The 13684-nt window shown below is 43.9% G+C and overlaps 1 protein-coding gene across 6 annotated transcripts in view; it reads right to left on the bottom strand.

Annotated features, from left to right (window-relative positions):
* Positions 1-2253: 2253 nt before the first annotated feature.
* The window catches only part of LOC121561928 (diacylglycerol kinase delta), an 85679-nt gene continuing 74248 nt past the window's right edge, over positions 2254-13684 (bottom strand). For 4 of the 6 annotated variants that reach the window (XM_041874353.2, XM_041874366.2, XM_041874374.2 and 1 more), the window contains 5 exons: positions 9389-9481; positions 9189-9308; positions 7456-7573; positions 6734-6864; positions 4414-4600 (listed from right to left, as the gene is read on the bottom strand). In XM_041874353.2, coding sequence (XP_041730287.1) covers positions 4508-4600; positions 6734-6864; positions 7456-7573; positions 9189-9308; positions 9389-9481 — 555 coding nt within the window. In that variant the 3' untranslated portion in view covers positions 4414-4507. Of the gene's footprint in view, positions 4601-6733; positions 6865-7455; positions 7574-9188; positions 9309-9388; positions 9482-13684 lie in introns of all 6 variants that reach the window. The other 2 variants (XM_041874360.2, XM_041874369.1) reach the window with 2 other exon arrangements.

The following is a 13684-nucleotide window of genomic DNA, read 5'->3' as shown; positions in this document are numbered from 1 at the left end:
GTTGAAGGGAGTGAACTGGGAGCAGCTAGACTTTTCTGAGTGGACAACAGTTCACAAATTGGTAAGAAAGGCAGGAACTGGAATAGTAAACCAGGACTTCCTTATCCGTATTACCTCATATAATTTCCATGGTAAAACAACCCAATTGACAGCACTTCGTATAATCCTTTAGCAGAAGGTCTGAATTTCTGAGGATCCTATTGCCGTTTTACTTCATCAGTGTCCATGTAGTACAGTCGTGGTCAAAAGTTTTGAGAATGACACAAATATTAATTTTCACAAAGTCTGCTACCTCAGTTTTTATGATGGCAATTTGCATATACTCCAGAATGTTATGAAGAGTGATCAGATGAATTGCAATTAATTGCAAAGTCCCTCTTTGCCATGAAAATGAACTTAATCCCCCCCAAAACATTTCCACTGCATTTCAGCCCTGCCACAAAGGACCAGCTGACATCATGTCAGTGATTCTCTCCTTAGGTGGAGTGTTGACGAACAAGGCTGGAGATCACTCTGTCATGCTGATTGAGTTAGAATAACAGACTGGAAGCTTTAAAAGGAGGGTGGTGCTTGAAATCATTGTTCTTCCTCTGTTAACCATGGTTACCTGCAAGGACACACGTGCCGTCATCATTGCTTTGCACAAAAAGGGCTTCACAGGCAAGGATATTGCTGCTAGTAAGATTGCACCTAAATCAACCATTTATCGGATCATCAACAACTTCAAGGAGAGAGGTTCAATTGTTGTGAAGAAGGCTTCAGGGCGCCCAAGAAAGTCCAGCAAGCGCCAGGACCGTCTCCTAAAGTTGATTCAGCTGCGGGATCAGGGCACCACCAGTGCAAAGCTTGCTCAGGAATGGCAGCAGGCAGGTGTGAGTGCATCTGCACACACAGTGAGGCGAAGACTTTTGGAGGATGGTCTGGTGTCAAGCAGGGCAGCGAGAAAGCCACTTCTCTCCAGGAAAAACATCAGGGACAGACTGATATTCTGCAAAAGGTACAGGGATTGGACTGCTGAGGACTGGGGTAAAGTCATTTTCTCTGATTAATCCCCTTTCCGATTGTTTGGGGCATCCAGAAAAAAGCTTGTCCGGAGAAGACAAGGTGAGCGCTACCATCAGTCCTGTGTCATGCCAACATTAAAGCATCCTGAGACCATTCATGTGTGGGGTTGCTTCTCAGCCAAGGGAGTGGGCTCACTCACAATTTTGCCTAATAACACAGCCATGAATAAAGAATGGTACCAACACATCCTCCGAGAGCAACTTCTCCCAACCTTCCAAGAAGAGTTTGGTGACGAACAATGCCTTTTCCAGCATGATGGACCACCTTGCCATAAGGCAAAAGTGATAACTAAGTGGCTCGGGGAACAGAACATCTACATTTTGGGTCCATGGCCAGGAAACTCCCCAGACCTTCATCCCATTGAGAACTTGTGGTTGATCCTCAAGAGGCGGGTGGACGAACAAAAACCCACAAATTCGGACAAACTCCAAGCATTGATTATGCAAGAATGGGCTGCCATCAGTCAGGATGTGGCCCAGAAGTTAATTGACAGCATGCCAGGGCGGATTGCAGAGGTCTTGAAAAAGAAGGGTCAACACTGCAAATATTGACTCTTTGCATAAACTTAATGTTATTGTTAATAAAAGCCTTTGACACTTATGGAGTGCTTGTAATTATACTTCAGTATACCATAGTAACATCTGACAAAAATATCTAAAAACACTGAAGCAGCATAATTTGTGAAGACCAATACTTGTGTCATTCTCAAAACTTTTGACCACGACTGTACATACTTTGAGAGATCTACTTTGTGCCTCGAGCACACAGGACGCCTTGGGTTCACTAATCTAGATTTAGTTATGAGAGAAACGACCGTTTTCTGTGGGTGTCTGCTAAAATGGTGGCTTTTCCGCACAAGCTTGGCTGTTGACCTTTAATTATATTCTAAATATTGACACAGTGAATCATTGGCACTGGCCAGGGCAGCATTAAAGTCACTCAACAGTTTTGCACTACTCATCATACTCATGTGTCTGATTCTAAAGTATCATGAGACAATGTCTTATTGAGAAATAACTGTTTATCTGCCATAGTTCTAAAGTGTGGCCAGGGAAGCCGTCTACGTGTTCAGCACAATGTTGGACCTTCAAATTATGAACGAAACATTTTTAACATGCCTAAACATTTAAATCTTGAACGTAATCCACGTGATGGGATTGACTAAAGAAACGCATCCAAAGACCCAACTCACACATAAGACAATTTTTATTACAGGATGGTGGTATTTCACTGTACAGGACATACATATTTACAGCCCAGGGAGTCGGGCTTATGTACATGGAAAAGAGAGGTATAGCATACAGTATTATTTCTAACGTATAAATTATCAATAAATACTGGAACGGAAGAGACCGCTTCCCAGGGGTTCTCGATTCAGGACAAGCAAAGAAAAAAGGGACAACCCCAAAGGTTTAGAGGAGGGAAATGATATGACCATACAGACCATAATATGACCATAATTAGAACGATTGCATCACTGCACAGCCAGACATAGAACATAAAACACAACTCGGATATCCACACGGGACTGAGCGGGAGAGAACATGACTAGGCCAAAGAGTTTCTCCTGACCCAGGGACTTGACCAGGAAGAACACTGGGTCCTACTTATTATACCCTAGGTATTCCCCGAATCCCAAATAAACCCTTAGTCCCTACCTCCTATTCACTTGTGCAGACTTAAGAGGATAGGTATAAGCAATTGGCGACAATTCCACCTGGCCCGTCAGAGGGCAAAACTGAGCTATCACCATATTGCTTATTGACCTATCCAATCATCTCAGATCTACACAAGTGCCCACGGGGGTAGGGGCTAGCGGTTGAGTTGAGTTTCAGGATATAACATGGTCAGGAAAAACTAGAGGCCCTAAACATTACCGGCAGGTTTCTTGGACCCAGATTGAGTTTCCTCCTGAACTAAAAAGTACTTTCGAGGTAGATTCTCCATTAAGTGTGCTTTTCTAATCCAGAAGGAGGCTTAATCTGGGTCCGGGAAACTACATTCACCGAGGAGAATAATCTTAAGGCAGTGTTCATTGTTTGAAAAATGTGACAGATCTACTGTAAATCTACTTGACACCAAAGAGTGCCGAGACGTGCTCCACACACCCCGAGACCTGCCTGATATGTGACAGTTTGTAGATTATTTAAGGCATGGTTGAGTTGGGCTTTTCCCTACAATACATAAGTGTTGTTCAGTAGGTGGGAAACATTTTGAAACGGGAGACTACCTGAATCTCCGATAAGAACAAAGACCTTTGTTTTGCCTTGCAAAACAATTCGCTATGGTGAGCCCTACTGAACACGACCATCGGGAGCCCTTCGCGCTCTAACATAGGACGTCTGGTGACAAAGCAGGGTCGTCGCTTTCGTCTAGTTTACCAGCCCCGCATTCAACCTAGGTAGTTGAAATTGTAATTGTTATCTGTATAAAAAGGACAGGGATGAGGAGAGCCATACAGAGAAAGAGAAATTACACATGCACCTGGGAAAAGGCTGGAGGTTGTTGGTTCGATTCATTGGAGTGATTGGTTGATTGTCACTGCTTATGCTTGTAGTTCAGACCTCTTCCAGTCTTTCATATTACCTGGCATCCCATGTCATTTTCAGAAACATCCTGGTTCAAACACATTCGAACTCTGGGACAACATATTCAGTACAACGCATATAAGAAATAAATAGATGCATATTTCAATACAAAAACTCAGTCTGTTCCATCAGTCTTTTCCATGATCCAGTCAGTGGAAACTATGGAAACTATAGTCTATCACTCTGACCACTCATACGTTGGGCATCTCAAAAGACACCTCCTATTATCCCCCATGCACTACATTACCTCTTGACCAGAGGCCTATGAAGCTCTGGTCAAAAATAGTGCACTATATGAGGAATAGGGTGTCATTCGAGATGCAGCCTTGCTAGTTTCTACATCTTCTGTGACTTGGCTAACGAGCTTCTGAAATGTATCAACGTTTTAAAAAGTTTAATTGGTCAAACGTTAATTGGTGGAGTTTGGTGCTGGTTTGTTGCTAAGGCATCCTGGGTAGTTGAGTTTTTCTATTGGCAGGCTTTGTTCCTGGTTGTCAGCCCGACTGGATTCCCTGCAATCTCTCCTGACTTTCCCCTCTCAACTGACGTCATTGAACACCCCTCCCCTGTGGTGATAGTGGTTTGGCCTCCCCCGTTTGCAGTTCAGTTGGTTGCTACTGGACATGAATGCTGCAGAGCTGGTGTGTGAAGAAAGGCACTGTGTTAAATCTGATTGGTTGACTAAACTCAAATCCATATTTGAGTGTATAGAGGTTAAGGTGAGTTGTTGGTCCCCTTGGGTTCAAGCTGTTCAAGGCTTGGTCAGGCTTGGGAGGTGTGGGTACAGCATGGCTGGGTACAGTCAGTTTGGGTAGAGAGTCCGGTGCAGCACACACAGGCGTACAGGAGAGAGCCTAGGCTTCGCTGGCAGTGCTGCTGCTGCGACTCAACTCTCTGATACCCTGGAGGATACGCTTCATGTGGCCAACCTTCGTCACCCCCAAGTCCTGCAATGGACGGACACACACACACACAAATTAGAACAAACACCAAGACACACGTGGACCCATGTACCATGTAGGGTCAGGACTTTTTCCAGACGTCACCTGGCAGGGAAAACCCCAAGCTCTATAAATACCTTAAATCAATAGCCAGGGAATAAAATCAAAACACCCATGAGCCCCAGAGTAGCGAAACATAAGAAAGCTCTACCTGGCACCTGAAAGAATGGGTATGTCCAATAATATCTCCTTTCACATGACGTGTGCACTCGTTCACAGTGTTGGGGAAGCTACTCTGAAAATATAGTTTACATTTTACATTTTAGTCATTTAGCAGACTACACTAAAGCTACCCTTAAAGAAACAAAGTTTACTTAACTAAAGTTACTTTGAAAAAGTAGTAAACTACATCCAAACTATGCTGAACAAAAAATTTTACGCAACAATTTAAAAGATTTGACTGAGAATACAGTTCATATAAGGAAATCAGTCAATTGAAATAAATTCATTAAGCCCTAATCTATGGATTTCACATGACTGGGAATACAGATATGCATCTGTTCGTCACAGATACCAACAACAACAAAAAGTATGGCCGTGGATCAGAAAATCAGTCAGTGTCTGGTGTGACCACCATTTGCCTCATGCTACGCGACATCTCCTTCGCATAGAGTTGATCAGGCTGTTGATTGTGGCCTGTGGAATGTTGTCCCAATCCTCTTCAATGGCTGTGCGAAGTTGCTGTATATTGGCAGGAACTGGAACACACTGTCGTATACGTCGATCCAGAGCATCCCAAACATACTCAATGGGTGACATGTCAGGTGAGTATGCAGGCCATGGAAGAACTGGGACATTTTCAGCTTACAGGAATTTTGTACAGATCCTTGCGACATGGGTCCGTGCATTGACGTGCTGAAACATGAGGTGATGGCAGAGGATGAATGGCATGACAATGGGCCTCAGGATCTCGTCATGGCATCTATGTGCATTCAAATTGCCATCAATAAAATGCGATTGTGTTCGTTGTCCGTAGCTTATGCCTGCCCATACCATAACCCCACCGCCACCATGGGGCACTCTGTTCACAACGTTGACATCAGCAAAACACTCGCCCCACAACGCCATACAAGTGGTTTGCGGTTGTGAGGCCGGTTGGACGTACTGCCAAATTCTCTAAAACGATGTTAGAGGCGGCTTATGGTAGAGAAATTACCATTCAATTCTCTGGCAACAGCTCTGGTGGACATTCCTGCAGTCAGCATGCTAATTGCACGCTCCCTCAAAACTTGAGACATCTGTGGCATGGTGTTGTGTGACATAACTGCACATTTTAGAGTGGCCTTTTTTTTCCCCCAGCACAAGGTACACCTGTGTAATGATCATGCTGTTTAATCAGCTTCTTGATATGCCACACCTGTAAGGTGGATAGATTATCTTGGCAAAGGAGAAATGCTACCTAACAGGAATGTAAACAAATTTGTGCACAACATTTGAGAGAAATGGAAAATTGCGTATGGGAAATTTCTGGAATCTTTTACTTCAGCTCATGAAACATGGGACCCACACTTTACATGTTGCGTTTATTTTTATTTTTGTTCAGTATACTTTGTGAAAAATTATCATATCGAAAATGTCATAGATTACAAATTGCACTCTGGAGTCAGATGCTAACATAATGTGTAATTTAGCCTTTTAAACCCAAAACGAATGTTTCAAGTGAAAATTAGGCAGGTCTGATGCCGAAAAAGAAAGGACATCTTGCCTACTTCACCCATATTTTCTGTTCTTTTTGCAAAAAAATAAGTGTGTAGTTCCAGTAGTTAGCTACACCGCAAAATGGCAAAAACCTACTGAAAACACTACCAATATTTGAATTTAGTTCAACTACCACCAAGCTACAGAAAAATGTAATGAAATTACTAGTTGAACTACATTTAGTTCTCTACTCCCCATCACTGCTCTTTCACTACTTCCCACAAACCTAAAAGCATTGGATTGGTGGAGGCATGGGCTAGTGGGAGTTTCTTATGCCACTCATTTCCTTTCAAATCACTGAAGGGAAGTAAACAAGTGCACACTTTGGGAGGAAGGAGAGATATCTGGGACAGCCTGTATGTGTGTGTGTGTGTGCAGTACCTTGAGGTCCCTCCTCTCCAGGTGCAGCAGCTCGGCGCCGCGCACGTCGTGCCCAATAAAGATCTCCTTGTACTCGGTGAGACAGATGAGCTCCAGCCAGGTGGCTACCTCCTCTGTGCCCCACTGGTGCACTGCAGAAAGCAAGACCCCCTTCAGACCCCCAACCACACCACAGAGAGACGCCACAACCCTGGTACAGCCCTTAACCGCAGCTCTAGGATCAGATGAACCTACCGTCAATCCTAACGTTGACCATTAGGGGGATGAAAAAATATATGACCCTGTATCAGTGGTTAAGGGGAACTTCGACCTACTCCAGTCCAGACCATAAACACACTGGGTCAGGGTAAGATTAGGTTGTCAGAAGATGCTGATCTAAGGTCAGTTTTGTTTACTTTTAATGGTTAAAGTTAAGATCAGGGCAGGGTAAGCTGACCATAGATGCCATAGATCTGTGTATACGGGTAGACTTCTACCTGGAGCCACTGGGCCAGGAGCTCTGCTTATGATAGCCAATCAGAGCGAAGGTCTTTGATCGGTTAACCAATCAGAAGAGAGATCGGTGGTGTGTGGAAGGTTGTGGCGACCTCAGAAAGAATTGAACGTGATTTTCAAAGAGTGTTGACACTGATTTGTCATCGTCCAAAGATGATTTAACCCAGAGTGTTCCAGACTAATTGCTGTGAGAGAGAGATTGGGAGAAAAAGAGAGGTAGATAGTACCTGGCAGTGTGAGAGTGGCACAGGCCTCCTTGTTCTTGTTGTTTTTGTCCTTCTTGAACTTGGGGACGAGACGGAACTTGGCACTGCGGCTACGCTTGGAGAAATCTGTCAGGTGTCCCTGCAGAAACAGACAGGTTAGAGAGAAAGACAGCCAGGTTAGACAGACAAGACAGATAGGTTAGAGAGAAAAACAGCCAGACAGACAGGTTAGACATTGGGTGATACAGACTGTCCAGTACTATAGACCCACAGAGTTGAACAGTTTTACTCTAGCCTAGCACTAACACACCGACCTGATTCAATTAATAAATCATAAAGACCTTGATTAGGCAGCCCTTTACACTCGTACCCGTATACGCGTTGAAAATGGCAGATTTAGACACTGATAAGCACCTAAATTGGAACAAAGTGGCTGTACAGTAACATGCTATACATGATGTCAGAGCTCAGGGTCTCCGCTTCACAGCTCTGTATGGGTTTTGACTGACAGCCTTTCTGAACTTGAGCACCGTGCGACAAGAAGTGGCCCCCATCCCTCTCGCTAATTGGGCAATTTTACCACATTTATTGTTGTCTAAATGAGGGAAATGCTGTAAATTACGAGGACTTGAAAGATGAGACGTTGTGGATTATAATAAATCCTGCTTTGATGTCCTACAAGCAAGCCAAACACCTGTTAGTCCAAATGTGCACTTCACATTTCCATATCATAAAACTCATTCAATATACTGTGTCAACAGTTTATGATCAATTTGTTTGATGTACAGTTACAAGATGACATGGCATTATACCCTGGGTTGTCCAGAATAGAATGAGGCTGTTTGCTGTATTCTGACGAAAATGTTCCACGGACCACGCATCTGAATGCACTCCATTCTATGCGCACCAAAATTACGATCTGCTTCTCTGAATTGCCTAGTGAGATCGTATTTGATAATTGAGCTAGTCATGTTGGCAATAGAACAAGCAAACAAATTATGCCCACCTGACCGATTGCAATTTATAATGGACCTTTTTTGGACTGCGTAAACAACAACAGTAATTGTGTGATGGTGGGGATGCAGGGCTGTGTTCCAAAGAAAACAACTACAAGTGTGATCGCTATAGTTCCTCAATGGCACAGCTAGGAGAGCTCAAAACAGCACCTTATAGTTGAAGACTGTTCTTTGAGTCATAAAAGTGCATTGAAATTACTTTGGAGAGGTGTGTGGCCACTTGGAATCACCAGTTAGACCTCTCACTCAAACCCTTGTCATTTGTTTGTCCTATGTTGCACCTACCCCAAATGTTCTTATTATTTTACTGAATGTATCCAGAGTGTTTTCAGATTTCGTCATGAACAAATGTGGCGAAAAGTACAGCAAATGTAAAAAGTACAGTAAATGTAAAATGCACATAAAATCAACAGTATAATGTTTGGATTCAGTCTTGTGTCAGGTGAACTGTTGTGCCATCACCTTTAGTCTAATAATTTCCCCATAATCTCCAAACTGTTCCCTTTTAATTGTTACCATGGTTATAGATGTTTTTCATATTTCCACTTCAGTAAGAAACATTTCAATGTAGCCCTATCCATACAAGCCAATTCCCACAAGTGTAAGGGGTTAAATCAGGTGTGGTATTACTGGACTGGGACTAAAATGTACTCCCCTGTGGGTCCCTAGGACTAAGATTGAAAAACACTGAGGTAAGTGGCTGGTGTGAATAGTGTGTGTGGTAGCATCTAGATCTACCTCATCATCCCCAGGTTCGATGAGCTGACCCAGCCAGGGTATGTCTGGCAGTCTGAGTAGCTGCTGGGCCACAGTGCCCAGGGCTCCAGTCAACTGCTCCTTCTGAGGAGGGTCCAACTGCTGGGAAGACATTCTCAGTTACAAAAACATATGTAGACTGACACACTGACAGGCAGGCAGACAACAGCTTTGAGACTTACCAGGCACATCTTGCCTGCCAGTAGCAGCTCTGTCTCACTGTGAAGGGCCTTGACGTTACTGACCATCTGAACCACAACACTGCAGTTCAGACCCTGCGTAGAACAGACATTAACACATAACATATGTACACCAACCACAGATGCATTTCGTTAACCACAGAAGCAGGGGGACAATGTGCATTGTACAGTGGGGATAACAAGTATTTGATACACTGCCGATTTTGCAGGTTTTCCTACTTACAAAGCATGTAGAGGTCTGTCATTTTTATCATAAGTACACTTCAACTGTGAGAGACTGAATCTAAAACAAAAATCCAGAAAATCACATTGTATGATTTTAAACTAATTAATTTGCATTTTATTGCATGACATAAGTATTTGATACATCAGAAAAGCAGAACTTAATATTTGGTACAGAAACCTTTGTTTGCAATTACAGAGATCATACGTTTCCTGTAGGTCTTGACCAGGTTTGCACACACTGCAGCAGGGATTTTGGCCCACTCCTCCATACGCCTTCTCCAGATCCTTCAGGTTTCGGGGCTGTCGCTGGGCAATACGGACTTTCAGCTCCCTCCAAAGATGTTCTATTGGGTTCAGGTCTGGAGACTGGCTAGGCCACTCCAGGACCTTGAGATGCTTCTTACGGAGCCACTCCTTAGTTGCCCTGGCTGTGTGTTTCGGGTCGTTGTCATGCTGGAAGACCCAGCCACGACCCATCTTCAATGCTCTTACTGAGGGAAGGAGGTTGTTGGCCAAGATCTCGCGATACATGGCCCCATCCGTCCTCCCCTCAATACGGTGCAGTCGTCCTGTCCCCTTTGCAAAAAAGCATCCCCAAAGAATGATGTTTCCACCTCCATGCTTCACAGTTGGGATGGTGTTCTTGGGGTTGTACTCATTCTTCTTCTTCCTCCAAACACGGCGAGTGGAGTTTAGACCAAAAAGCTATATTTTTGTCTCATCAGACCACATGACCTTCTCCCATTCCTCCTCTGGATCATCCAGATGGTCATTGGCAAACTTCAGACGGGCCTGGACATGCGCTGGCTTGAGCAGGGGGACCTTGCGTGCGCTGCAGGATTTTAATCCATGACGGCGTAGTGTGTTACTAATGGTTTTCTTTGAGACTGTGGTCCCAGCTCTCTTCAGGTCATTGACCAGGTCCTGCCGTGTAGTTCTGGGCTGATCCCTCACCTTCCTCATGATCATTGATGCCCCACGAGGTGAGATCTTGCATGGAGCCCCAGACCGAGGGTGATTGACTGTCATCTTGAACTTCTTCCATTTTCTAATAATTGCGCCAACAGTTGTTGCCTTCTCACCAAGCTGCTTGCCTATTGTCCTGTAGCCCATCCCAGCCTTGTGCAGGTCTACAATTTTATCCCTGATGTCCTTACACAGCTCTTTGGTCTTGGCCATTGTGGAGAGGTTGGAGTCTGTTTGATTGAGTGTGTGGACAGGTGTCTTTTATACAGGTAACGAGTTCAAACAGGTGCAGTTAATACAGGTAATGAGTGGAGAACAGGAGGGCTTCTTAAAGACAAACGAACAGGTCTGTGAGAGCCGGAATTCTTACTGGTTGGTAGGTGATCAAATACTTATGTCATGCAATAAAATGCAAATTAATTACTTAAAAATTATACAATGTGATTTTCTGGATTTTTGTTTTAGATTCCATCTCTCACAGTTGAAGTGTACCTATGATAAAAAGTACAGACCTCTACATGCTTTGTAAGTAGGAAAACCTGCAAAATCGGCAGTGTATCAAATACTTGTTCTCCCCACTGTATGTGTGATTACTGTATGCAGGTTGTGTATATATTTGATTAATTAGTTGATTATATGTCATACACCATTTGGTGCCCACTGCCCAGCCCATATAGGCTTAATCCCAAGACACAAATCATCAAAGCACAAAACCAATGACATATTACAATTTAAGATGTATACAGTGGGGAGAACAAGTATTTGATACACTGCCGATTTTGCAGGTTTTCCTACTTACAAAGCATGTAGAGGTCTGTAATTTTTATCATAGGTACACTTCAACTGTGAGAGACGGAATCTAAAACAAAAATCCAGAAAATCACATTGTATGATTTTTAAGTAATTAATTTGCATTTTATTGCATGACATAAGTATTTGATACATCAGAAAAGCAGAACTTAATATTTGGTACAAAAACCTTTGTTTGCAATTACAGAGATCATACGTTTCCTGTAGGTCTTGACCAGGTTTGCACACACTGCAGCAGGGATTTTGGCCAACTCCTCCATACCTTCTCCAGATCCTTCAGGTTTCGGGGCTGTCGCTGAGCAATATGGACTTTCTGCTCCCTCCAAAGATTTTCTATTGGGTTCAGGTCTGGAGACTGGCTAGGCCACTCCAGGACCTTGAGATGCTTCTTACGGAGCCACTCCTTAGTTGCCCTGGCTGTGTGTTTCGGGTCGTTGTCATGCTGGAAGGCCCAGCCACGACCCATCTCCAATGCTCTTACTGAGGGAAGGATGTTGTTGGCCAAGATCTCGCGATACATGGCCCCATCCATCCTCCCCTCAATGCAGTGCAGTCGTCCTGTCCCCTTTGCAGAAAAGCATCCGACAAAGAATTATGTTTTCACCTCCATGCTTCACGGTTGGGATGGTGTTCTTGGGGTTGTACTCATCCTTCTTCTTCCTCCAAACACGGCGAGTGGAGTTTAGACCAAAAAGCTCTATTTTTGTCTTATCAGACCACATGGCCTTCTCCCATTCCTCCTCTGGATCATCCAGATGGTCATTGGCAAACTTCAGACGGGCCTGGACATGCGCTGGCTTGAGCAGGGGGACCTTGTGTGCGCTGCAGAATTTAAATCCATGACGGCGTAGTGTGTTACTAATGGTTTTCTTTGAGACGGTGGTCCCAGCTCTCTTCAGGTCATGACCAGGTCCTGCCGTGTAGTTCTGGGGTGATCTCTCACCTTCCTCATGATCATTGATGCCCCACAAGGTGAGATCTTGCATGGAGCCCCAGACCGAGGATGATTGACCGTCATCTTGAACTTCTTCCATTTTCTAATAATTGCCCCAACAGTTGTTGCCTTCTCACCAAGCTGCTCCAAATATTAAGTTCTGCTTTTCTGATGTATCAAATACTTATGTCATGCAATAAAATGCAAATTAATTACTTAAAAATCATACAATGTGATTTTCTGGATTTTTGTTTTAGATTCCGTCTCTCACAGTTGAAGTGTACCTATGATAAAAATTAAAGACCTCTACATGCTTTGTAAGTAGGAAAACCTGCAAAATCGGCAGTGTATCAAATACTTGTTCTCCCCACTGTAGTATACTGACCCTAACATTAACCCTCCTACCCGATGTCTTGTTTTGACTTTGTTCCAGATTTCAGAAGGACTTTGGGCCACACCTCTGGTGTTTTCCTGCGGGGCACCCCCCTCCATGTTTTTTTGCGCCATAAAAAACATATTTTCTTGAAAAAAGTGGTAGGCCTACATTTAAATATAGATTTTCATTGCATTTCAAATGTTATGATTACTTACAAAATTAACATCCAACTGGAGATCCTAATGTTGTATTTTTGCGTTAATGCTTTTATTTGACCACTAGAGAGCAGCCTCTTATAGGCTGAGGAACATTGATGAAGTTTGCCAATGAACATCTGAATGATTCAGGGGAGAACTGGGTGAAAGTGTTGTGGTCAGATGAGACCGAAATCGAGCTCTTTGGCATCAACTCAACTCGCCGTGTTTGGAGGAGGAGGAATGCTGCCTATGACCCCAAGAACACCATCCCCACCGTCAAACCTGGAGGTGGAAACATTATGCTTTGGGGGTGTTTTTCTGCTAAGGGGACATGACAACTTCACCGCATCAAAGGGACGATGGACGGGGCCATGTACCGTCAAATCTTGGGTGAGAACCTCCTTCTCTCAGCCAGGGCATTGCAAATGGGTCGTGGATAAGTATTCCAGCATGACAATGACCCAAAACACACGGCCAAGGCAACAAAGGAGTGGCTCAAGAAGAAGCACATTAAGGTCCTGGAGTGGCCTAGCCAGTCTCCAGATCTTAATCCCATAGAAAATCTGTGGAGGGAGCTGAAGGTTCGAGTTGCCAAACGTCAGCCTCGAAACCTTAATGACTTGGAGAAGATCTGCAAAGAGGAGTGGGACAAAATCCCTCCTGAGATGTGTGCAAACCTGGTGGCCAACTACAAGAAACGTCTGACCTCTGTGATTGCCAACAAGAGTTTTGCCACCAAGTACTAAGTCATGTTTTGCAGAGGGGTCAAA

Source organism: Coregonus clupeaformis, chromosome 5 (genome assembly GCF_020615455.1).
Source record: "Coregonus clupeaformis isolate EN_2021a chromosome 5, ASM2061545v1, whole genome shotgun sequence".
Lineage (NCBI taxonomy): Eukaryota > Metazoa > Chordata > Actinopteri > Salmoniformes > Salmonidae > Coregonus > Coregonus clupeaformis.
The sequence above is the reverse complement of the archived record's forward strand: the minus strand, read 5'-3'. Positions and strand labels throughout refer to the sequence as shown.